General features: G+C 52.7%; 1 protein-coding gene across 4 annotated transcripts; it reads right to left on the reverse strand.

Annotated features, from left to right (window-relative positions):
* Positions 1–215: 215 nt before the first annotated feature.
* On the reverse strand, positions 216–23,023 carry XRCC1 (X-ray repair cross complementing 1). 4 transcript variants are annotated; one of them, XM_068992307.1, is made up of 17 exons: positions 22,878–23,023; positions 21,834–21,926; positions 16,143–16,253; positions 6,792–6,950; positions 5,926–6,000; positions 5,718–5,823; positions 5,408–5,517; positions 5,221–5,332; positions 4,756–5,014; positions 4,430–4,546; positions 3,055–3,148; positions 2,778–2,913; positions 2,466–2,520; positions 2,232–2,371; positions 981–1,071; positions 487–562; positions 216–373 (listed from the first exon to the last, which is right to left on the reverse strand). In XM_068992307.1, exons 1-17 carry the CDS (start codon positions 22,926–22,928, stop codon positions 260–262), a joined length of 1,899 nt encoding a protein of 632 aa, XP_068848408.1. In that variant the 5' UTR covers positions 22,929–23,023; the 3' UTR covers positions 216–259. The 4 variants fall into 4 exon arrangements, with proteins under 4 accessions (XP_068848408.1, XP_068848409.1, XP_068848407.1 ...); XM_068992308.1 differs by lacking the exon at positions 22,878–23,023 and adding an exon at positions 19,909–20,031 and having other exon boundaries at positions 21,834–21,900; XM_068992306.1 differs by having other exon boundaries at positions 2,466–2,517; positions 5,221–5,517.
* Between the last annotated feature and the right edge of the window lie 684 nt (positions 23,024–23,707).

The raw sequence follows: 23,707 nt of genomic DNA on the forward strand, positions 1-23,707 counted from the left end.
TCCCAACCAGGCCCCGGACAGAGAGCCGGTCGTTCTTCCGCAGACCCCAGGACAGGAGTCATCAGGTGCCCCAAAGACCCGGCCTTCAGAAGCGAGTGGAACCAAACCTGAGACAGAAGGCAGGGAGCCTGCTGGGGGTTCTCAGAGACGCGAGCGGGAAGGGCAGCTGCTCCAAGCCAAGTCTCCTTTATTAAACTCGTGTGGGTGTGTGTATGCGTGCACATGTGTGTGTATGCGTCCATGTGTGTCCACACACATTTCACGCCTGGGGCACCACCCCGTAGAGCTGGTGGGGAAGTAACTTCTGCTTCTCATTGCAACTGTAGATCCAGCGGGGGCGGACGAACACCAGGGAGGGGTTGTCCGTCAGGGCCTGCAAGGGGCGGGGGGCAGTGGGAAGGGTACGGGCAGGAACGTGAGCCAGGAGGGGCTGGGGGATGTGCTGGGGCAGGCTGGGCCTCCCTCTCCTGCCCCTCCAGGACTCACCTCCTCAAAGCTGGGGTCCCACTCCTGCGCGGTGATCACAAACTGGACCCGCTCACTCATGTAGTCCTCAAGCTCCCTGGCGGGGGATGCGAAGAGGCGGAGAATCGGCGCCCCGTCTCTTGACGCCCTCCTCCCCAAGCACCCTCAGAGGCCGTCCTCCCTTCACCCCCACCCACGTCCCCTGTGGGCCACCCGTGGGCCCCCCACTCCCACGTGCCAGGCTCGCCGTATCCATGAAACAGCCAGCTCCTGCCAGCACCAATCCTTTCAGAAGGGCGGTGAGGAGCCTCATTTTAGAGAAGAGGAAGTGGGGGGTGAAAGGGTCGGGGATGGGGAGTTTGGAGGTGTGGTGTGGGAAGCTATGCGTCCAGAGCCCTAGCACAGTGAGCAGGGCTGGCACGGAGCTCCACAGCCTGTGTCGACCCTCAGGGTACATCCCTTCTCCATCCTCCCCATGACCTTCCACCCCCCACCTCCTGCCCCTGGAGACTGACCCGTTGAAGGCTGTGACATAGCGGCTGAGTGTCCGCCGCTCGTCTCCTGGGAACTCCCCATAAAGGAAGAAGCGTTTGCCCTGGAAGAAGTCTGCAGGGGAGAGATGAGGCGGGGAGAGCCAACATGAACCCCTGGAGTCCTGGGGTGCCAGCCAGGAGCCACGGGACATTCGCAGACTGGACAAGAAGGCAGGCGCAGTGGCTGGATGGGGTGCGGAATGTCTGTGGACACCCTGACTCAGAAGCCATCCCTGACAAGTAGTGGTTCTAGGCAGGCCTAATGGGGGTTTTGTTTTATATTAATGGTAATAGATACAATTACTATTAGTGGCAATGTGTTTCTTAAACCAGGTCAGTCAGTCCCTTCACTTGGTCTGGGCTGAAAACTTCACACCCTGCCACTTCCTCCACTGGCTAGCCCACTCCTTTTAACCAGTGCCTTCTCTGGCGCTGACCTTCAGGGTGGCTCTTTGTTCCAGTTTAACATGATTTTCTGTTAAGTTGCCAAGGTCACATTTGGGGCTTTGGAGGAGGATCAGAGTATGTTCCTGCCCATCACTTGTGAGGAACCAGGTGGAAATAGCTTTTTCCGGAGACCACAGACCCTCGCCTCCACTCAGAGTCTCTGACTGTCCAGCTCACCTTTCATTCTCTTTCGGCTGCGCCACGCCACATGTGGGATCTTAGCTCCTTGACCAGGGATCAAACCTGAGCCCCCTGCACAGGGAGCCTGGAATCTTAACCACTGGACCACCCGGGGAGTCCCTCTCCTTTCATTCTTGACCAGAAGAGGCTCCGACGCCTGCCCCCATGTCTGGGGTGATGGATAGCAAGGCGGGTCCCAACGGAGATCGGCGCAGCTGTATTCCCTGAGCCCCACCTCCACCGACAAAGCTGAACCCGGGGGTGTAGCTGGGGTACCTGCAGATTCTTAAAGCCCCCGGGTCGGTCTCGAAGCCGAGGGAGTGGGAGGCCCCCGTTGTCAGGGGGTGAGAAGCTAAACGGGGTCTGGCAGGGGGCTGGGCTGTGAGGGAGGTGGTCACAGCGGAAGTCAGGACGGGACAGACAGGCAAGGATGCTGACAGGAAGGGAACAGGCCTGAGAGGATACGGAGGTGGCAAAGGTCAGGGAGGAGGGTGAGAAGCCTGGGAGACAAGTCAGAGTGGGCAGCGGCCATCCGGGGGGGCCTGGGGCAAGTCACCTTGGACAAGTGACAGGGCAAACCCCACATTAGGAGGGAGGGGTTCCCACCTGGGAGCTCGGGAATTGGCAGGTCGGGAGACTCCGGGGGGCCCTCGTGGTCCGTGTTCTCATCTGTGGATCCTGCGTATGGGTCCTCGCCATTCTCCTCCTGACCAGGGAGCTGCCTTTCTTCCTTCTGCTCGGCCACCCTGGAGAGGCCAAGAAGGGTGGGGAAGGCGTGTGCAGACCGGCTTCCCCTCCACCCAAGGCTGGGGCCACCCTAGCCACCCAGCCCCACCCTACCTTCTCAGCTCGTCCTCGGTGTCCCCAGAGTCTTCTGCCCCGTTGTCCCGTCCTTCTGTGAGCAGACACTTAGTCAGCTCGAGGCCCCTACCTCCCAGCCTCACCCCTGAGCATAGGTGGGGTGTCTCAACCCCCAACCCAATCGCTCCCCAGATCCAGCTGGGGGTGAGGGGGCGGCCTCCCTCCACCCCCTAGGTCCACTGTCTAGGATCCAGCCCCATCTCGCTGGACCCAGGAGCTCAGACTTGGAACTCCTTCCCCTTTTAGATGAGGGAGTCTGGGTCTTCAGCCGCTCTTCCCTCAGACTCTGACCTGACTGCTCCGCCTCAGTGTCGTCATTATCTTCCTGGGCCCCTGGTGAGGCTGGTTTGGTCTCTTCTGGGGTTGGGGGTCTCTGGGGTGAGCTAGGTCCTGCTGCCTGAGGGGGCTTGGCTTTGGTCTGGGGGCGCTGAGGAGGGAGGGTGGGTCAGGGAGGAGGGAAGGAGCAATGAGGGTGTGAGTGTGTGCCCGCAGGAGACAGGAGTAGGGAGTTTGGGGTACCGTGTCCCCCCGACTCCACCCTCCCCCGTGGCGGGCAGGGGGCATGGACCTTTCGGGGAGCCTTGGGGGCTTCATTCCCACTGCTGCCGCTGTGAGAGCCCCCCTCGTCCTCGCTGCTCGAGCCTGACCCAGCCATGAGGTACCTGGAGGAGGGATCGGGCCTCAGACCAACAGCAGACGCATCCTCCAGGGGAGGTGGGGTGGGGGCTTAAGAAGCAGCAGGCGCTTGCATTTACTATCAATAAATAAATCCTCAGGGTGCAGACGTGGTCTCCCTCCTGGTCTACCCCTTCTCCCAGCTCCAGAAGGGCCCCGTGGACCTTCAGCCACCCACACCATAGACCACAGCAATCCCTGGCTTCCCCTCCAGGGGAAACAAACAAACAAAACAAACACCACCCCATTTCAGAAACAAACTAACAAACAAAATCAGAAATAATTCTCTCCGGCAAGCATCAAAGTCAGTTTCTCATTAGGAGAATGCCTACTGATCAAGGGAAAAATCTCGAAAGCAAATTTCCTACATGCCAGGCACTGCTGTGGACACTTGACAGGTTCAGAGTCGCCGAATCCTGAGGCGGGTGCTATTTTCAGCCCCGTTTTACAGAAGAGGAAATGGAGGCCCAGAGAGATGAATCAAGTGGCCCCAAAAAACAGGGCAGAGTGCGTACGCAGCAGAAGCGAGTGAACCTGCTGGGGATGCTGCCCTGGCCCCCACGTTAAGACCCTTCCGCACGTGATATGGTTGCTTCTAACCTGGTGACGCCCTTTTCGGGAAAGTCACCCTCACTGTAGAACCAGGGCTCGTGGGAAAACTCAGAAGGCTTAAAGTGCTGGGGGCCTTCCCCGGTGGTCCAGGGGCTCAGACCGCTAAAGGAGCCCCGCCTCCCAACAGACACCAGGCTGAGCCAGCCTCGGCTCCTCTGCCTCCACTCAGCCTGGCGAACCTCTTCTCCTTGAAGAACCCTGGCTCACTGCAGTTCTCCCTGTGGGCCCTCCTCCAAAGTATTTCACAATAAGTCTGGCCCCTCATCAAAGTCAGAGGCTCTCGAAAGGAGGGACCGATGTCTGGGGTCCAGCGGTGGGCAGCCCAGCCTGACACCATTCAGACAAATGAATGTCAACAGGTCGCAACACTTCATTCTCCGCCCTGAGCCTTTGTGAACGCTGTTTCTCCAGCCTGCAGCCTTTTCCTTTGCTAAGCAGACTTTCCAGAGCCCTCCTGGGACCCCTGGGGATACCCTCCCTCTCCTCCCCATCTCCCAGCCCTGCCCCTCCTCCTCTGGGAAGTCGGCTGACTCCCGAGCTGGCAGGCCACAGCCTGATTTCTCCCCAGATCCCTGGCGCTGCCCGGCACGGGGATGAGGGGCAGGGTCGGGGTGGGGTGTGCATGTGTAAAGCACACGTGTGCAGAGAGGCCTCACCTCCGCGAGGGCAGCCGCCGCCGCATGCGGTGACAGTCCAGCACCCACTCTTTGCGCACGATTCGGCCTCCGAGCCCAAGGACCTGGCTGTACTTGGGGGTGTTGGCAAAGGCGCAGCTGGTGGGGAGCAGAACGGAGGGCGGACTGAGCGGCAAAGGCAAAGAGACAAGGGGCATGGGAGAGAGACAGAGGGGCGGAGGGAAGAAAAGAAAGAACGAGAGGCAGAGGATACGGAGAGGCAAGGTGACAGAGAGCGAGCAAGACGGAGCAGATGGAAGAAGTCGGAGAAGGCGCAGCGGGGAGTGAGGGAGGGGACGCCAGCCTACATGAGGTGCGTGCTGTCTGGAGTCCAGTCCGGTCGATACTTGGCCCCCAGCTCAAGGGCCTTGTCCCGGAGCTCCGAGCGGAAGGGGTTCTGGAAGCCACTCAGCACCACCACCACACCCTGGAGGATCTTCCCCAGCTCCTGCGGGCCTGCGCGGGGGGCCTTGGGCTCAGCGCCTTCTCCTCGGAGCTTCTCTGGTGCCGCCCCTCGTGCTGGGGCAGAGGTGGGGGGAGTGGCTGGGGTACGGGGGGGAGCTGGCACTGGGGAAGCCAGACAGTGGATTCAATTAGAAAATGTAGGGCTACACCCCCACCTCTCCTGTCTCAGACCCAGGAGTTCAGGCTCTCCAGCCCCTCCTCTCTCAGACCCAGGAGTTCAGACCCCCAAGCCCTCTTCCCTCAGACCCAGGATCCCTGCCCCTCCACCCCTGGACCCTCGGTGGGAACAAGGAATCCAGTTTGCTCACATTTGGGTCTTTTGAGGGCAGGTACTGAAGGCTGAGCTGATGGTTTGCTGGGGGCCTTCTTTTCTTCTTGGTTCAAATCCAGCTTCCTCTTGCCTTTGGGGGACTCCTGAGGCTGAGGGGGTGGGTTGTGCTGAGGTCTCCAGCTCCTCTCCTCCTTTTCTGCCCCCCCAGGGTCTGGTGATCTCACCTTGAAGGTGCTGCCTGCTGCCTTGGAGGCTGGGGAGGCTGAGGAGGCGGCATTGGAGGCCTGCAGCGTGGCCGCTGCATAGCTGGGTCCTGCCGGGTCACTGGCTGCCACTGCAGAGGGGGAGAGTGGATCCAGGATGAGGGGGCTGGACCCTCAGGCCTTCAGGCTCCTTTCTATCCATGGGTCACAAAGTGTTGTTCCCAAGACCCAGCAGTGACCCAGGGGTCCAGGCCCCAGCCCCTACTCCCTCAGGCCCAGGATCCAGGCCCCCAGCCTTTACTTGCTCAGGACCCAGGCTTTCTGTCCTCACCTGGGGGTGTCTTGTTGATACGACTGAAGAAGAGAGCCCCGGGTTTCAGGGAGCTGGCACTCTCATCCTCCTCCTTCACACGGAACTGGCCGAGCTTGGTCACCTTCTAAAGTCCCACAAGGTCAGTGCAGTGGGAGGGCTGTTGGCAGGTGAGGGTGAAGAGGTGGGGAGAAGGCTCGGGGCAGGGGCAGGCGCAGGCAGAGCTCACCTGGGATGAGGCCTCGGCCTCGTCTTTGTCTGGGGGGCTGTGAAACCGTACAAAACTCAGGCCATAGGGGGCATCCTGGGAGAGGAGACGTGGGAATCAGGGAGTCTGGCCAAGGACAAAGGCTTGGCCCCATCCCTTTTGTTTAGAGAAACCCCTTCCTGACTCTTTCCCTCCAATGGATACACACATCTGGGGAGCTGCCCAGTTGATCATGACAAGAATAGTAACCACACGCTGTCACTGAGCCCCAACTTGGGGTCAGGCTCAGCACAAAGCCCTTTATGTGCTCAGCCCTTGAGCCTCAGAGCAACTGGCAAAGGCTGCAGGGTCTAGGCAAATCCACTCTGCCTGCCAATTTTCTGCCCGTGGAATGCGAAGCGGGGCCGTGCGCCACTTCCGTGACTCAGAAATGCTCCCGGCTCTTTCCTCCTCTGCTGGGTGGATGCGGAACCATGAGATGGAAGGAACCTGGGTCCCAGGATGGCCAGAAAGGTGAAGTCACCAGCCCGAGATCACAGAGCTAAGGAGTGCAGCGGCCAGGCTTTAAACCAGTGTTCTGATTCCAGATCTCATGGTGCTAACTCTGAGGCCCCGCTCTAAGAAGCCACACGTCTCCCACAAGTCATCAGATCCCCCTCCCAATTCCGTGAGATCCTGCAGGTCACCCTTCCCAATCTCCCTCCAGGAAACCAAGATTCCTATATGGGGAGGATGGAAAACCAATTTTAGAGAATGCAGGGGCCTAGCCTCCTTGTAATTCCCCGGGGAGGCAGACTGTCCGGCCCTCCCAGCCCTCGGGGACTCAATAGCAGCCTCTCGCCTCTCCCGTGGCGCGGGACCAAGGACCCCGCTCCCACCCTGGGTACCTTGCTGTAGGGCTGGCTGCAGACAATTTTGACTCGGTCCCAGCGCTTCTCTGCTGCTGCCCGGACCAGCTTGTCAGGCCCAAAGATACGAACACGGTTGGAGTTTGAGCCACTGCGACTCTCGGCAGGGGACATGAAAGACGAGGTGACCAGAAGGACCTGGGGAAAGGCAGAGTGGCTAAGGTCCAGGCCTGGCTGGTGGCAGTGACGCCTCCTAGGGACTGGAAGAGCACAGGGGCCTGAGCAGAGTCTAAGGGTTCTCCAGATCCAGCTCTACCTCAGCGCTCCTCAAGGCTTCTAGACGCTTCTCTTCTTCCTGGGTGTCCTGTCAGTCCTTCCCTGACACAGGGCCCAGAGGGATCCTTCTACTCCCAGACCTGAACCACCCTTCTCTAAATTCTTCCAGAGTCTTCCATATCTGGACATGCAGAGGGCTGCACAGCCTTGGGAACCCTCCCAGATCGGTGGGCTCCCAGCAGAGGATATTTACAATTACTTTTCAGAAATTCACGACTGAGTGAGCAGAAGGGAAGTGTTAGGGCCTGAAGGAACAGCCCAGAAACCAAAGAGATAGGGGAGACACACCCACTGTTAATTGACTGTCTCTGGACTTCCCCGGCAGCCCAGAGGCTAAGACTGCATTCCCAATGCAGGGGGCCTGGGTTCGATCCCTGGTTAGGGAACTGGATCCCACATACTGTAATGAAGACTGAAGATCTTAGTGTGTCGCGACTAAGACCTGGCACAGCCGAATAAATAAATAAATTAATTTAAAAAATTTTTGACTGTTTCTCAGTTCAGACCCATCTTTGAAAAATAAAAAAGCAAATAAATAAAATAAAAAAGGAATATAATGGAAAAAATAAAAAAGAAGAAAAAATTTTTTTAACTTTTATATATATATATATTAAGAAAAAATTCCACACTGGTGGCTCAGCTCTGGGATGCTGGGGACATTTCTAATTGCCAGCTGATCCTTGTCAGGCTCCGCCAGCAGGGGGAGCGAGAGAGAGAGCGAGAGAGCGAGAGAGCGAGAGAGCGAGAGCGAGAGAGCGAGAGAGCGAGAGAGCGAGAGAGCGAGAGAGCGAGAGAGCGAGAGAGCGAGAGAGCGAGAGAGCGAGAGAGCGAGAGAGCGAGAGAGCGAGAGAGCGAGAGAGAGAGAGAGCGAGAGAGAGAGAGAGAGAGAGAGAGAGAGAGAGAGAGAGAGAGAGAGAGAGAGGCTGCAAGGCTGGAGAAGGGAGGCGGATTTTTGCAGATCAGGTGGGCAACATCTTAGGTGCGCTTTGCTGCCGCTTGGGCAGCAGTTCTTCCAAAGAGGAAGTAGGGGGCGGTGCGGGGAGTTGCGCAGGCGGATCCAGGTTGCAGTGTCCCAGGACCTGCAGAACTAGCCTCACCGCACGTTCTCAGGCTAAGACCAGAATCAGCTGCGGATCACCCCCTCCTCAGGATCTGAGTTTCAGCCCCAAGGGTTCACCTCCTAGCTTCAACACCCACATTTCAACAATTCCAACCTCTTCCTTTTGTTCCTCCTGCCCTAAGGGTGGTGGCTGCTCCCAGCAGGTGCTTCTGTGTTCTACCTGCGTCTTCTGTCCTCTTTAGTTCAATACTTAGTTACTAATTCTTTACATTAATTCTCTCTAATTATTTACATTAATTCTCTCTGTTAAACTAATTGGTGTGATTTCAGCCTCCTGCTGGGACCCTGACTGATACAGTGGGTGGCACTGATGTTGGTGTCTGCCTTGTTACCGACTTCTGGTGACACAGAGCCTGATTGAATCAAAGGGTTCTACGCGGCAGGAATACTTTGGCCACCTGATAGAAACCGCCAACTCAGTGGAAAAGACCTTGATGCTGGGAAAGACTGAGGGCAAGTGGAGAAGTGGGTGACAGAGGATGAGATGGTTGGATGGCATCACCAACTCAATGGACAAGAGTTTGAGCAATCTCTGGGAGACAGTGAAGGACAGGGAAGCCTGGCGTGCCGCAGTCCATAGGGTTGAAAAGAGACGGGACTTAGTGACTGAACAACAACGTGATGTAAGCAGGGAGAACGGGGAGTTCAAAGCGTGAGCTCCAACTCAGGAAGAAAGGCATCTCAGGAGACACCCCTGTGCAGAGAGCTGGGCCTTCCTTCCATGAGTAAATTAGGGAGAAACATGTCTGGTGGGGAGAGTCAGTGGGAGCCCTTAGCTCTGGCCAGAGCTCTCTCCCAGCAGAGAAAAGATGAAAAATTATCTTTAGAGACTCCTATCCCCAGATGGGTTTCCCTGGTAGCTCTGAGGTAAAGAATCTGCCTGCAATGTAGGAGGCCTAGGTTCAATCCCCAGGTCGGGAAGACGCCCTGGAGAACAGAATGGCAACCCACTACAGTATTCTTGCCTGAGATCTCTACTCTCAAGGATTTGGAGCAAAAGTCCACACTAGTTATCAGAATGGGAAAACCCAAGTTGAAAATGTAAGTGGTCCCATGTATGTAGTATCACCTGGTGCTGGCTGGAGCAAATCCTCTTTGGAGGAATATACTTCAAACCAGGCCCTCATAGAACTTCCACCTATATAATACCCAAGAGTGGAATTAACATACACACATACACATATACACACACCATTAGGCATGAGGAAATAGGCTGCCATGATTTAAGGTCAGCAAAAACCACACACTGCAGACTCAGACACACAAGGAGTGCATACATTGATGGGGAAATCCGGAAAGAGTGACAGACTGTATTTTCTTGGGCTCCAAAATCACTGTGGACGGTGACTGAAGCCATGAAACTAAAAGACACTTGCTCCTTGAAAGAAAAGCTATGACAAACCCACACATCATATTCAAAAGCAGAGACATCACTTTGCTGACAAAGGTCTGTATAGTGAAAGCTATGGTTTTTCCAGTAGTCATTAATGAATGTGAGCATTGGACCAAAAAGAAGGCACTCAGCCAAAGAATTGATGCTTTCAAATTGTGGTGCTGGAGAAGACTCTTGAGAGTCCCTTGGACAGCAAGGAAATCAAACCAGTCAATCCTAAAGGAAACCAACCCTGACTACTCACTGGAAGGACTGAGGCTGAAGCTGAAGCTCCAATACTTTGGCCAGCTGATGGGAAGAGCTGACTCATTGGAAGAGACCCTGCTGGGAAAGATTGAGGGCAGGAGGAGAAGGAAGCGACAGAGGATGAGATGGTTGGATGGTATCACCTACTCAATGGACATGAGTTTGAGCAAACTCTGGGAGACAGTGAAGGACAGGGGAGCCTGGTGGGCTGCAGCCCATGGGGTCACGAAGACACAGACAGGACTTAGCAGCTGAGCAACAACAAATTGATATTATCAAACACACAACACGCAAGTAAGCGTGCACCTTCCCTGGTGGTCCAGTGGTTAAGAACCTACCTGCCAGTGCAGGGGTCATGGTTTTGATCCCAGGTCTGGGAAGATTCACACGTCTCAGGGCAACTGAGCCCCAGGAGCGCAATTACTGAGCCCGTGCACCAGTAGAGTAAACCCCATTCGGTGCAACTAGAGAAAGCCCGCACACAGCGATGAAGACACAGTGCCACCAAAACTGATAAATAAATTATAAAATTAAAAAACCAAAAACCTCAAGGGAATGGGAGACTACTGACATACAGGTTTCCAAACTCTGCAGACATAAAGCCCTGAGCTGACCATTCCACTTTTCTAGGTAGATAAGAGGTTCACAATAAAGATCCACATGCCAGATTAGATACAGTTTTAGCAAAAAATGCACTGGCTCTTCTCATAATTAAAAAGTGGAATTTTGATCTGAATCTGTTTGCCAAGAAGAAGAGACAACTTTTTTTTTTTAATTGCCCCAAAGATGGTTGATTTTATGTAAAATTTTAAACAAGGAGGCCATTAGACTGGGTACTCTAAAGCCTTAGGTAGCTTCAGTAAATCAATCAAAATTTAAGCAAGAGTTGATGAACTCCAATCTAAGAAAATAAAATCAACTAATCAGGAACAGCCGAGTCCCTCGATTTTCCCAAGTAAGAAAATCGTTTCAGGTCCAGGGAGGTGGGATGGAGTGGGACACTGGAACTAACACGCATATACTCCTGACACCCTGTCAGGCAGAGATGGCTGATGAGAACCTGCTGTACAGCCCGGGGCACTGCACTCCGGGCTCTGTGCTGACCTAAATGGGGAGGAAACCCAGGAGTGAGAGGACATGTGTGTACATGCAGCTGATTCACTTTGCTGCCCAGTGGCAACTAAGCTAACACAACATTGTAAAGCAACTATACTCTAAAAAAAACATTAGTTAAAAAAAAGTTCAAACTCTAGTCCATTAAATAACTGCTCTGCTCTGCTTTCCTGTTTCTCTCTAAACACCTCTGTCCTAGCCCACCCACAAAGCACCTCTAATCATTTTTCAGTTTTGGCTACCTAGTTTTGGATTCAAGTTGTCTGCTTAAATAAACTCTTTAAAACATAATGTGCCATCAATTTGCCTTTTCACAACTTATGAAACCTGTATTTTATTATTATTATTTTTCGTCACACTGCACAGCCTGTGGGATTTTAGTTCCCCAACCAGAGACCGATCGAATCTGGGCCCCTGGCAATGACAGTGGTGTTGTAAACACTGGACCGCCGTTTACTTCAGTCATGTCCGACTCTTCGTGATCCTATGGACCGTAGCCTTCAAGTCTCCTCTGTCCATCCATGGGACTCTCCAGGCAAGAATACTGGAGTGGGTTGCCATGCCCTCCTATCCTAACCACTGGACCACGAGGGAATCCCCTAGAACCTGTAGAATAAGAATGTGTGTTCAAGGAAAACCTCATTGGTTGGAATGCACCTTCGATGATGGAAAAAGTACTTGATAAAATTCAACACACATATTCATTTAAAAGACTGGCAGGACCTCACTGGTGGTCCAGTGGCTAGGACTCTGCACTTCCAATGCAAGGAGCCTGGGTTTGATCCCTGGTCAAGGAACTAGATCCTGCATGCTGCATATGACCGGGCGCTGACTGTGGCTCAGACCATGAACCCCTTATTGCCAAATTCAGACTTGAATTGAAGAAAGTAGGGAAAACCACTAGACCATTCAGGTATGACCTAAATCAAACCCCTTATGATTATACAGTGGAAGTAAGAAATAGATTTAAAGGACCAGATCTGATAGATAGAGTACCTGATGAACGATGGACTGAGGTTCATGACATTGTACAGGAGACAGGGATCAAGACCATCCCCATGGAAAATAAATGCAAAAAAGCAATATGGCTGTCTGGGGAGGCCTTACAAATAGCTGTGAAAAGAAGAGAAGTGAAAAGCAAAGGAGAAAATGAAAGATATAAGCATCTGAATGCAGAGTTCCAAAGAATAGCAAGAAAAGACAAGAAAGCCTTCTTCAGCGATCAATGCAAAGAAATAGAGGAAAACAACAGAATGGGAAAGACTAGAGATCTCTCCAAGAAAATTAGAGATACCAAGGGAACATTTCATGCAAAGATGGGCTCTATAAAGGACAGAAATAGTATGGACCTAACAGAAGCAGAAGATATTAAGAAGAGGTGGCAAGAATACACAGAAGAACTGTACAAAAAAGATCTTCACGACCCAGATAATCATGATGGTGTAATCACTCATCCTGGAATGTGAAGTCAAGTGGGCCTTAGAAAGCATCACTATGAACAAAGCTGGTGGAGGTGATGGAATTCCAGTGGAGCTATTTCAAATCCTGAAAGATGATACTGTGAAAGTGCTGCACTCAATATGCCAGCGAATTTGGAAAACTCCGCAGTGGCCACAGGACTGGGAAAGGTCAGTTTTCATTCCAATCCCAAAGAAAGGCAATGCCAAAGAATGCTCAAACTACCACACAATTGCACTCATCTCACATGCTAGTAAAGTAATGCTCAAAATTCTCCAAGCCAGGCTTCAGCAATACGTGAACCGTGAACTTCCAGATGTTCAAGCTGGTTTTAGAAAAGGCAGAGGAACCAGAGATCAAATTGCCAACATCCACTGGATCACGGAAAAAGCAAGAGAGTTCCAGAAACACATCTATTTCTGCTTTATTGACTATGCCAAAGCCTTTGACTGTGTGGATCACAATAAACTGTGGAAAATTCTGAAAGAGATGGGCATACCAGACCACCTGACCTGCCTCTTGAGAAACCTGTATGCAGGCCAGGAAGCAACAGTTAGAACTGGACATGGAACATCAGACTGGTTCCAAATAGGAAAAGGAGTAAGTCAAGGCTGTATATTTCACCTTGCTTATTTAACTTATATGCAGGGTACATCATGAGAAACGCTGGGCTGGAAGAAGCACAAGCTGGAATCAAGATTGCCGGGAGAAATATCAATAACCTCAGACATGCAGATGACACCACCCTTATGGCAGAAAGTGAACTAAAAAGCCTCCTGATGAAAGTGAAAAAGGAGAATGAAAAAGTTGGCTTAAAGCTCAACATTCAGAAAACAGAGATCATGGCATCTGGTCCCATGACTTCATGGGAAATAGATGGGGAAACAGTGGAAACAGTGTCAGACTTTATTTTTGGGGGCTCCAAAATCACTGCAGATGGTGACTGCAGCCATGACATTAAAAGACGCTTACTCCTTGGAAGAAAAGTTATGACCAACCTAGATAGCATATTGAAAAGCAGAGACATTACTTTGCCAACAAAGGTCCGTCTAGTCAAGGCTATGGTTTTTCCAGTGGTCATGTATGGATGTGAGAGTTGGACAGTGAAGAAGGCTGAGTGCCAAAGAATTGATGCTTTTGAACTGTGGTGTTGGAGAAGACTCTGGAGAGTCCCTTGGACTGCAAGGAGATCGATCCAGTCCATTCTGAAGGAGATCAGCCCTGGGATTTCTTTGGAAGGAATGATGCTAAAGCTGAAACTCCAGTACTTTGGGCATGTCATGTGAAGAGTTGACTCACTGGAAAAGACTCTGATGCTGGGAGGGATTGGGGGCAGGAGGAGAAGGGGACGACCGAGGATGAGATGGCTGGATGGCATCACTGACTCAATGGCCATGAGTCTGAGTGAACTCTGGGAGTTGGTGATGGACAGGGAGGCCTGGCGTGCTGCAATTCATGGGGTCGCAAAGAGTCAGACACGACTGAGCAACTGAACTGAACTGAACTGAAGACCTGGCCCAGCGAAATAAATAAAGACTGGCAACATCAAGTATAATAACGGTGTGGAGCTCATATACTGCTGAAGGGAATGTAAAATGGAATAAACCACTCTGGAAAACTATCCATTTCTAATCAGGCTGGAGAAGGAAATGGCAACCCACTCCAGTATCCTTGCCTGAAAAATCCCATGGACAGAGGAGTCTAGCAGGCTACAGTCCATAGGGTAGCAAGAGTTCAGACAAGACTTTAGTGACTAAACCACCACAATACTAGAAACTCTAGTTTGGGCTTCCCTGGTGGCTCAGACAGTATAGTGTCTGTCTGCAATGCAGGAGACCGGCTTCGATCCCTGGGTCGGGAAGATCCCCTGGAGAAGGAAATGGCAGCCCACTCCAGTATTCTTGCCTGGAAAATCTGATGGACTGCAGAGCCTGGTAGGCTACCGTCCATGGGGTCACAAAGAGTCGGACATGACTGAGCGACTTCACTTTCACTTTTCTAAAAAGGTTAAAACAGAGATCAACCTGAAGACACTGCAATTCAACTCTTTTAAGTATTTACCCCAAAGAGATCTCTATACAGAGGCTTGTACAAGAAGGTTCTCAGCAGTTGTGTTCATAATCAAAAAGTGGCGGGGAGTTCCCTGGCGCTCTAGTGTTGAGAGGACTTTGCACTTTCACTCCCTTGCACTTTGACTGCTGGGGTCTGCGTTCAATCCCTCCTTGGAGAACTAAGATCCCGAAAACCTCGAGGTGCGGACAAAAACAGCCACCAAAAAGTGGCAACAGTCCAGAGGCCCGTCAACAAGAGAATGGAGGAACACGTTGAGATCTCCGCTTCCAGTGAAGCTTCTCAGCAACAAGGTGGAACAGACCGCTAACGCACACACAATATGTTAGACCCTCAAAAACCAGTGTAGAGTAAAAGAAGCCAGCCACACACAGCCACACACACGCTGAAAACCGCATACTGTAACACCATTTATATGTAATTCTAGGAAAGGCAAAACTAGTCTGTAGTGACAGAAAAGGGGTAGTGCTGGCCTGAGCTGAGGGTGACCCCAAGTGACATGAGGGAGCTTGCAGGGAGGCCAGTGATGCTCTATGTCATTTTTTTTCCTTTTTTTGGGGCCACACTCTAAAGTATGTGGGGCCTTAGTTCCCCTACCAGGGATCGAACCCAGGACTTCCACATTGGAAGGCAGAGCCTGAACAACTGAACACCAGGGAAGTCCAGTGTTTTATGCCTCGATCTCGGGGATGGTTACCCAGGTATGTGCAACTGTCAGAATGATGACCTGTGCGTTTTACTACACGTAAAATATACCTCAATTAAAAACAATTTCTCACTGCGAGGAAAAAACCATTTCTTGTAGAAAACAGATTCATTCACTTAAAATTATAAACTCTTTTCCACAATATGTTTATTTTTCACCAAAACATTTGGCTGACTCAGCAGCTGGCTCACCATGATCTCCCCAGTCCTGCTTGCATTAATTCAACTGGTTTTTAAAAAACGGATTGGGTCAACATTTAAAATATTTGTAATACAGCAAGAGACTCGTACACATCTGTCACAAATCAAATAGCTCACAGAGGCGCCCCAAGCAATTTGGAATGTCAATTTTCCGGGACATCTTGAAGTTCTGGGACCAGATAAAAGCAGTTTTGCTCTCAAGCAGGGAAAGGGAAAGTGTTAGTTGCTCGGTCCTGTCCGACTCTCTGCGACCCCATGGACTGTAACCCGCCAGGCTCCTCTGTCCATGGGATTCTCCAGGCAGGAATACTGGAGTAGGTTGCCATGCCCTCCTCCAGGGGATCTTCCCAATCCAGGGATTTAACCTGGGTCTCCTGCATTGCAGGCATATTCTTTACCACTGAGCCCCGTGGGAAGCCCAAGAATACTGGAGTGGGCTGCCATGCCCTCCTCCAGGGGATCTTCTCGACCCAGGGACTGAACCTGGGCCTCCTGCATTGCAGGCAGATTCTTTACCAGCTGAGCCACTAAGACGCCCGAGTCGTAAAACACAGAGGTGCCTTCTGTTCTTTCTGCAACTGTGATGCTGTTTCGGCACACAGCTTATCACCTGGGTCAGCTCTTCATCTCTTCGAGCCCTGGGCTCCTCTGAAGGGCTGAGGTGGCCCAGGGGCTAGGAAACCCTGGGGCGGCAATGGGGGCATCTGGGCAGGGGTCAGCAGGGGGCCCACCTCACGGCCCAGCTCACCTCATAGTCCTGCTCCCCGGCCCCTCCGGCCGAGCTGCCCACCAGCACCTCCACGAAGGCCGAGCCGTCATTCCCGATGTCCACGCTGTGGATCTGTTCCTCCTTCTCCAACTGCAGGGGAGGCAAGGCCCAGGTCAGTGCTGCTCTGCCCTGTGCCCCACCTGGCTTCCTTGTGGGACCTCAGAAGACAGACGACCCCCATCTGGGCCACCTCGTCTCGTTGCCAAGTGAACTCGGTAGGGGGCAGGCTGCCACCGTGTCCCCTGTACACAGCACAGGATGTGGAGTCAGAGTTGGAAAACAGACACTGACCGATTGCCTAAGCCCCGGCACCCACGTTCCCGGCTCCACCAGACTCTGCCCGACTGGCTTCTAACCCAGCGCTCTAACCATGGAGCTCTCCTTGGTGGCGCTATGCAGACAAAGGGCACACCTGCCCGCAATCACACAGGATCCCATGGATGCTCCCTGAGGGTAGGGGCCTGGTCTGGTTTGGCTCACCACGGACTCTGGGTTTGAGTCCCATCTCTGCCACTCCCTAGCTATAGGGCCTTGTCAGCTCAGCTCTTGGAGCCTCAGTTTCCTCATCTGTAAAGTGGGGATGATCACCCTATGTAGGATAATGCACATAAATACCATGTTCACAGGGCATGACATGCAGCAGGCACCCTGTGGCTACCAGTCAGAAAGTGTTATTAGTCACCACTCGATGATTATTTGTTGAAAGAAGCAAAGAGCTGAATTTCCCTGGTGGCTCGGGGGATAAGAGTCCGCCTGCCAGTGCAGGGGACAGGGGTTTGACCCCTGGTTCGGGAAGATTCCACATGCCACCGAGCAACTAAGCCCACGAGCCAGAACTGCTGAGCCTGTGCTCTAGAGCCTTTGAGCTGCAACTACTGACCCACGTGCCGTAACTACGGAAGCCTGTGTCCCGTGCTCCGGAACAGAAGCCACTGCACTGAGAAGCCCACAACTGCAATCAGAGGTGACCCCTGCTCGACACAACTAGAGGAAGCCCACGCTAAAGCAACGAGGACCCAGCACGGCCAAAAATAAGAACTGGCTGCAGGAAGTCTTCCCCCAAAGTCTCTGACGTAAACGTAGAAAGTCATGCGGGGGTAGTAGGCAGCTGCGGGGGCTGAAGCAATCTCCTACTTTCCATCCTGGGGCTTTTATTATGATGATTTATTTATCTGGCTAACTCGGGTCTCAGTTGCGACACTGGGGATCTTCGTTGCAGGATCCTTTGTTTGGATGACTGAGCTTAGTTACCCCAGGCACGTGGGATCTTAGATCCCTGACTAGGGATCACACTTGAAGCCCCTGTATTGCAAGAAAGATTCTTAACCACTGGACCACCTGGAAAGTTTCTGGGGTTGTTTGATTTGGCTCACAGAATGACAAGTGACTGTGACCCCCAAAGGTTTCTAGTCCACCACCCCACACAGCCTGGAACATCTGATGGCCCAATTTGCAATGTCACCTCCCGGCTGGGAGGTGGCCTGGAGACTCTGCTGGCACACTGCTACAGACAAGAAGGTCCCCACAGCGGAGGAAGGAGCCTGGGCTTGTGAGGAGACCAGCCCGAGTTCAAATCTAGCCCTGCCAGTGCCAAGCTGTGCAGCCCTGGGTGACATAAAACCTCTCTGAGCCGCGGTATCCTCATGAGTGAAGGGGGCGCTCCGCACTTCTGAAAGGAGCTGACGGGACACAGAATGCTAACCGTGGCAACGCACAGCCACTGCGGCGACACCCAAGTGTAAACAGTGCGGCAGACCTGTAACTCCTATAAGACCGCCGACACCTCTGGGAGCCGGGGACTATCTTCATCTCCATTTCACAGGCGAGCCATTGAGACAGGAAGCAGCTGTGTAACTTCCCAGAGGTCACGAGGCTGGGCTAAAGCCAGTGACAGCTGGGCTGCGTTCCTTCTAGACGTTCTGGGGGAGAATCGTTCCCTCATCTTGTCTGCAGCTTCGAGAGCCCCCTGCCCTCCTGGGCGGCAGCCCCTTCCTCCAGCTCCAGAGCCAGCAGTGGCACCACTCCAGCCTCTGCTTCCATGCCCACAGCTCCTCTCTGGTTCTCCAGTCGCCTTCCTTCCCTGATAAGGACCCTTGTGATGACACTGCTTCCCCCCAGATCATCCAGGCCCATCTCCCCTCCTCGAGATCCTTACAGGGACTACCCTGGTGGCGCAGTGGCTAAGACTCTGCCCTCCCAATGCAGAGGGCTTGGGTTTGAACCCTGGTCGGGGAACCTGATCCCACAAGCTGCCGCTAAGAGTTCACATGCTCCAGCTAAAGGATTGAGCTCACCACAACGAAGACGGAAGATCCCGCATGCCCCAGCTAAGACTCAGTGTCGCCAGATAAGTATTTTAAAAAATCCTCAGAAAGTCTCCTTCTCCACGTAAAGGACACGTGCACAGGTTCTGGGGATTAGGATGCAGACAACTTGTGTGTGTGTGTGCACTCAGTTGGCCAGTCATGTCCAGCTCTTTGCCACCCCAGGGACTGGAGCCCACTGGGCTCCTCTGTCCATGCAACGTCCCTGGCAAGAATACTGGAGCGGGTTGCTCTTTCCTTCTTCAAGGGATCTTCCCGACCCAGGGATGGAACCTGTTTCCTGCATCAGCAGGCAGATTCTTCACCACTGAGTCACCAGCGAAGGCTGTGACACCTTTAGGGGCCGCTATTCTGTCTACCATGCTGAGCAAAGCTCTTCCTGGGCCGGGCATCACTGAATCCTCACCACCACACTGGGAGGAAGGGTCTGTTAACTCCCCCAGCCTTACAGATGGGGAAACCCAGATGCAGGCAGGAAAATCAATGGCTCACGTGTCACACACAGGTAATGCCTGGCACAGAAACTCAGACCAACTGCCAGACTACACGCCACCAGTGTTCTCCAACTCCACAATTTCAATCCTTCTGGTAAAACCTCAACATCTTGGGACTTCCTTGGTGGTCCAGGGGCTGAGACTCCACATTCCCAACAGAGGGGACCCAAGTTCTATCCCTGGTCAGGGAACTAGATCCCACATCCCACAACTAAAGGATACTGGACGGCACCACTAAGACCCAACTCAGCCAAATAAATAAATGAATGTATATATTTTTAAAGTCAAAACACTCCTTGCCCCTGCCTCCTCTCCCACTGGAGACATTCCTCCTTCCTCCTGACTGTGTAATATCCTCCCCAGCACTCGTCATCAGACATACGTTTGACTTATTGGTCTGTCAGTCTTTCCTTGCAAATATCAAGTCTCCACAGGTCACATATGTTTGTCTTGTGATGTCTGCGGCACTGTGTGCCTGCAACAGCGCTGGGCCTACAGAAGGTGCTGCGATGCAGGAAGGAACAAATGAATCCACCTAATCTCAAGTCTCCAGGGCCTGTCTCTGTGCTGACAACTCCTACAGCTCTGTCCCCGGCTCCAGGCCCAATCCCCACCTGTCCCTTGGAAACTGTTCCTCGTGTGTCCCACAGCAAAGCTGGCATCCCAACCAGCTGGCCCCCCGCTCTAAGGCTGCCCCCCTGCTCTAAGTCCTGCGTTTTCCTGACAGTTGCCATGTCCCCGTCGGTCTCCCAGGCCAGAGAAGCCTGAGCCTCCGCTGGCTCCTCTGGCTCTCTCACTCCCCACTTCCTGTCTTTCTTGGCCCCACTCCAACAGCGGTGCAGAATTAAACAGGATGCTCCTCATGATAAAAGAGCCCAGCAAGACCATCCAGTAACACACACGTGAGTCCCCACTTTACACACACACCTGCGTGCTGACACGGCACTTCTGCAAACACTGTCACCGGATTTTCACGGTGACCCTGGGCGCCCATCACATTATCTTCCAGGGACAGGTGAGAAGACAGCTTCTGAGACATGAAACCATTGCCTGAGGTCACAGGGAGAGTAAGAGGGGGAGATGGGGACTTGAATTCCACCTGAGATTAACTTGTCAGCCACCTGCATCTCTCTCTCAGTTGAAAATACTGCCTCTAGGCAAATGTATAATCTCTCTGGGCCTAGTTTCTGCATCATACAGGGGATAATAATAGATTTGAGGTGATGGGATTTTTATGAGGATTCAATGAACTAACCCATAGGAGGCATTTAGAATGGTAACTGGCAGGGCTTTTTTTTTTCTGAGGTGGGGGGCATTTTCCCAAGTTGGGCATTGAAGCTGGGCCTTGTGGCATGGATTGGAATCCTAACCACTGGCCCACCAGGCTATTCCCAAATAGTTGTAACTGTGAATAAACTCTTAGCTCTCATTATTCTGACTATACTACCTTAGGGAACTATGAAATATTAAAAGTTCAAAAATCATTCACAAAATCCTGAGACTTTGTGTGTAATTCCTGGGAGAAGAATTCTTAGCTTCTCTCTAATTTGCAAAAAGGTCTATGAACCAAAACATTTAAGAACCACTGGGTAAGACACACAATAATAAATTTAACACAATCCGGCAGGCCTTGCCCCAGCATCCCTCCCCAAACACTCTTACATTGGAGGGATGAATGTGGCCAAAATCCAGAAGTGGAGGACTTCCCTGGTGGTCCAGTGGTTAAGAATCCGTGCCTCCAACGGGGCAGGGGGCTGGGGGCAGGTTCAATCCCTGGCTGAGGAACTAACGCCCCAAAGTGTCATGTGGTGTGGCCAAAAATTAAAAATGAAAAAAGACAGAGACTTCTCAGGAGATCCAGGAGCTACAACTCCATGCTCCCAATGCAGGGTGCCCAGGTTCCCAACCCTGGCCAGGTAACTAGATCCCACATGCCGCAACTAAGACCCAATGCAGCCAAATATGAATAAATATAAAAAAACAAAGTTAAGTCAACATATAGACACAAAGAAAGAAGAAAGAGATGGCTAGAGCACCCACACTGGGTTCAACTCGCAGCACTGCCATGCATGAGGGGTGATAACACCTCCACCACCATTCGACTCCTCGGAGAGCCAGATCACGCAGGGTAACACCCAGGCAGCCCTGGGAACTCACTAGCTCGCTTCTCCCACCAGTTCCTTGTGCCTGATGGGAACAGCCTGTTGGGAAGTCTGTCACCATCCTGGGTCAAACTCCCCTTTTCCCTTTGCTGCCTCCAACTTCACCAAGCATGTACCACAGCACTCTGCATTCCACAATGGTCACTAAGACTGGCCACTTCACTTTGGCCCTTCCTAGGCCTCAGTTTCTCCATCTTTAAAATGAGGTTGATTGGCTTAGATATGAGACACCTTCCAGTCCTAAGCCCAGGGCCTTCAGAAGGCAGAATGCGTGGCAATGGTTTACTCTCTTCCAAATGAGGATGATAAGGCTCTGAAAAGAGCAGCAACCTACCTGGAACACACACGGATTCATTCCTGGCCTAGTCTTTGCATCACCTCTCTCCTCTGCTAAGGGCACAGGGACCACACTGCTCACTGTCCAGGTGAGGTGGTGGGGACCAAAGAGAAAGTGCCTCAGCTCACTGCCAGTTAACTCCAGAGTAGAGTGTGGACCCTGGACCTTCAGATTTCTATTAAGGAGATGGAGGGAGGGGGACTTCTCCGGGGGCCCAGAGGTTAAGACTCTGAGCTTCCAGAGCAAGGGGCTCCAGTTCCGTTCATGGTCAGAGAACTAATATCCCACATGCCACCCAGCAGAGAGGGGAAAAAAAAGATGGCGGGGGACGAGGCGGCGGCTGGCAGAATCACCTGGAGCACCACAGAGATGGTCTTCTCACCCGCCTTGGCTGCCCGCCATTTACGGTAAGTGTCTGCCTTGAGAAGGTTTTCTGCACAGTAGGTCTGGAGAGAAGAGTAGAAAAGGGAATGTTAGGGTTCAGAGGTGAGGGCTATGTCCCCAGCTCTCAGATTAGTCTGAGAGTTCTCTCAAGCCCTCTGACATCACCCAGGTTTCAGTTTCCTTATCAATCCCCCCACACTCTGGGGTTTGAGGAAGAATGGAGACATGGATATGTATGTCTGAGTCCCTCTGCTGTTCACCTGAAACTATCCCAACATTGTTATCTGTCTATACCCCAATACAAAACCTTCTAGTGTTAAAATAATAAATCCCTCCACACTCTGCCTGGAGTCCCCTCCAACATTTTCCCCTAGAAATTCACCACTGCTCCTTCCCAGGAAGCAAAGCACCCTACTTTTCTCTCAGCAAATTCCTCTATCCCACATCTCTCCAAAATTTCCTATGGCCTCCCAGAAATTCTCCCACGACCCTCCTAGAATTACACAAAGTCCCCTTTGTGAAAGGAAAACCAGAATGAAGTCCGCATTGCTAAAAGTGTTCTCAAAGATTGATCGGGGGGCTACGGAGGAATTCTGACCAAGCGGGCCGCAGCTACAGTGGAATCTGACCTTTTGACCACATATTGTATTCACACAGGCATTCAGAATATGTGCCAGAAACTCAAGGTACTTATCAGACCCTTACCCTCCGGTAACTCAGAACAGCGTCTTCTTTAAAGCCAAATATTTCTTTCCGTGTATCACAATCAATTAGAATTCTCTCCACACGACTGTAATAACCTGCGACCTCTGTCCTCATAAGCGCCTGATTCCCGCTGCCAACACTCCGTTCAACGGAATCTGTCTCCCAAACTGCAATTCGTAAGAACCCCTAGCTCTTTCTTGGCACCCCGCATACGGATTATTTTTCAACACCTCTGAGACTCCAAAAGTTCCAGAGCCCGCTGACGAATTCCTTCACTTCTTCCACCCTCCCCCACGCCAGTCCCTCACCGAGTCCTGGCTACTGCAGGACACCACATGGCGGAGGCGGATCTCCGGCATGTCAACGTCGAGAGGGCTTCGCCCGACCCAAAAGATGCACGAAGGTCTGAGTTTGGGGGGCTCACAGGGGGTGCGCCCCGTGCGGCCTTCACTGCGCAAGCGCACGAGGCTCGGGCCTTTCAAACCCCGGCGCGCCGGCGGTTACGTCACCACTGCGCATGCCTAGTGCGTCTCCCCGGAGAGCGCCGAGAGGCGCCGAGTTCCCTAGCAACGAGCTTTTCCCGCCTGGCTCTGGCCAAACGGCTCTCTCGCCCCTCCTCCCAGTCACTTTCACACCAGGCTTTCCTAGCAACCGGCTTGGCCAGCAGGATTGGTCCCCAGCAGAAATTCGCCATCCTCAGCGCCCTAACTGAAGCCTGGAAAGCAAGAGGCCAGCAATCTTGAGTCGATTTTTTCAGGAAGCCGGGAGCCTACCGCAACAGGATCCCCTCCATGGCTGGCTGGCTGGCTACCCTCCCCACACCAACACACAGACACACATCCAGACACACACCCCCAAGAAAATCTCTGATCCCTGAAGATCAGGCCTGAGGCAGAGACAGTGTGTAAAGGACCTTAATAAACCACAAAGTATGTGCCCGAACCAGACACACACCCAGCCTTCCTTTTCCAATGGGAACTCTGGGCATCTGTCCACTACCATCCCCATGCCCTGAACAAGCAGCCCTCTGTTCCGTCTCCGAGAGACCCATGTGCATCCTGGGGTGGGGTCGGAGATGGAGACAGACCAAACACACGAAAGGGAGTATGAGCCAAGCATGCCCCGGCAAAACCAGCCT

This window comes from Capricornis sumatraensis, chromosome 20 (genome assembly GCF_032405125.1).
Source record: "Capricornis sumatraensis isolate serow.1 chromosome 20, serow.2, whole genome shotgun sequence".
NCBI classification, from domain to species: Eukaryota; Metazoa; Chordata; class Mammalia; order Artiodactyla; family Bovidae; genus Capricornis; species Capricornis sumatraensis.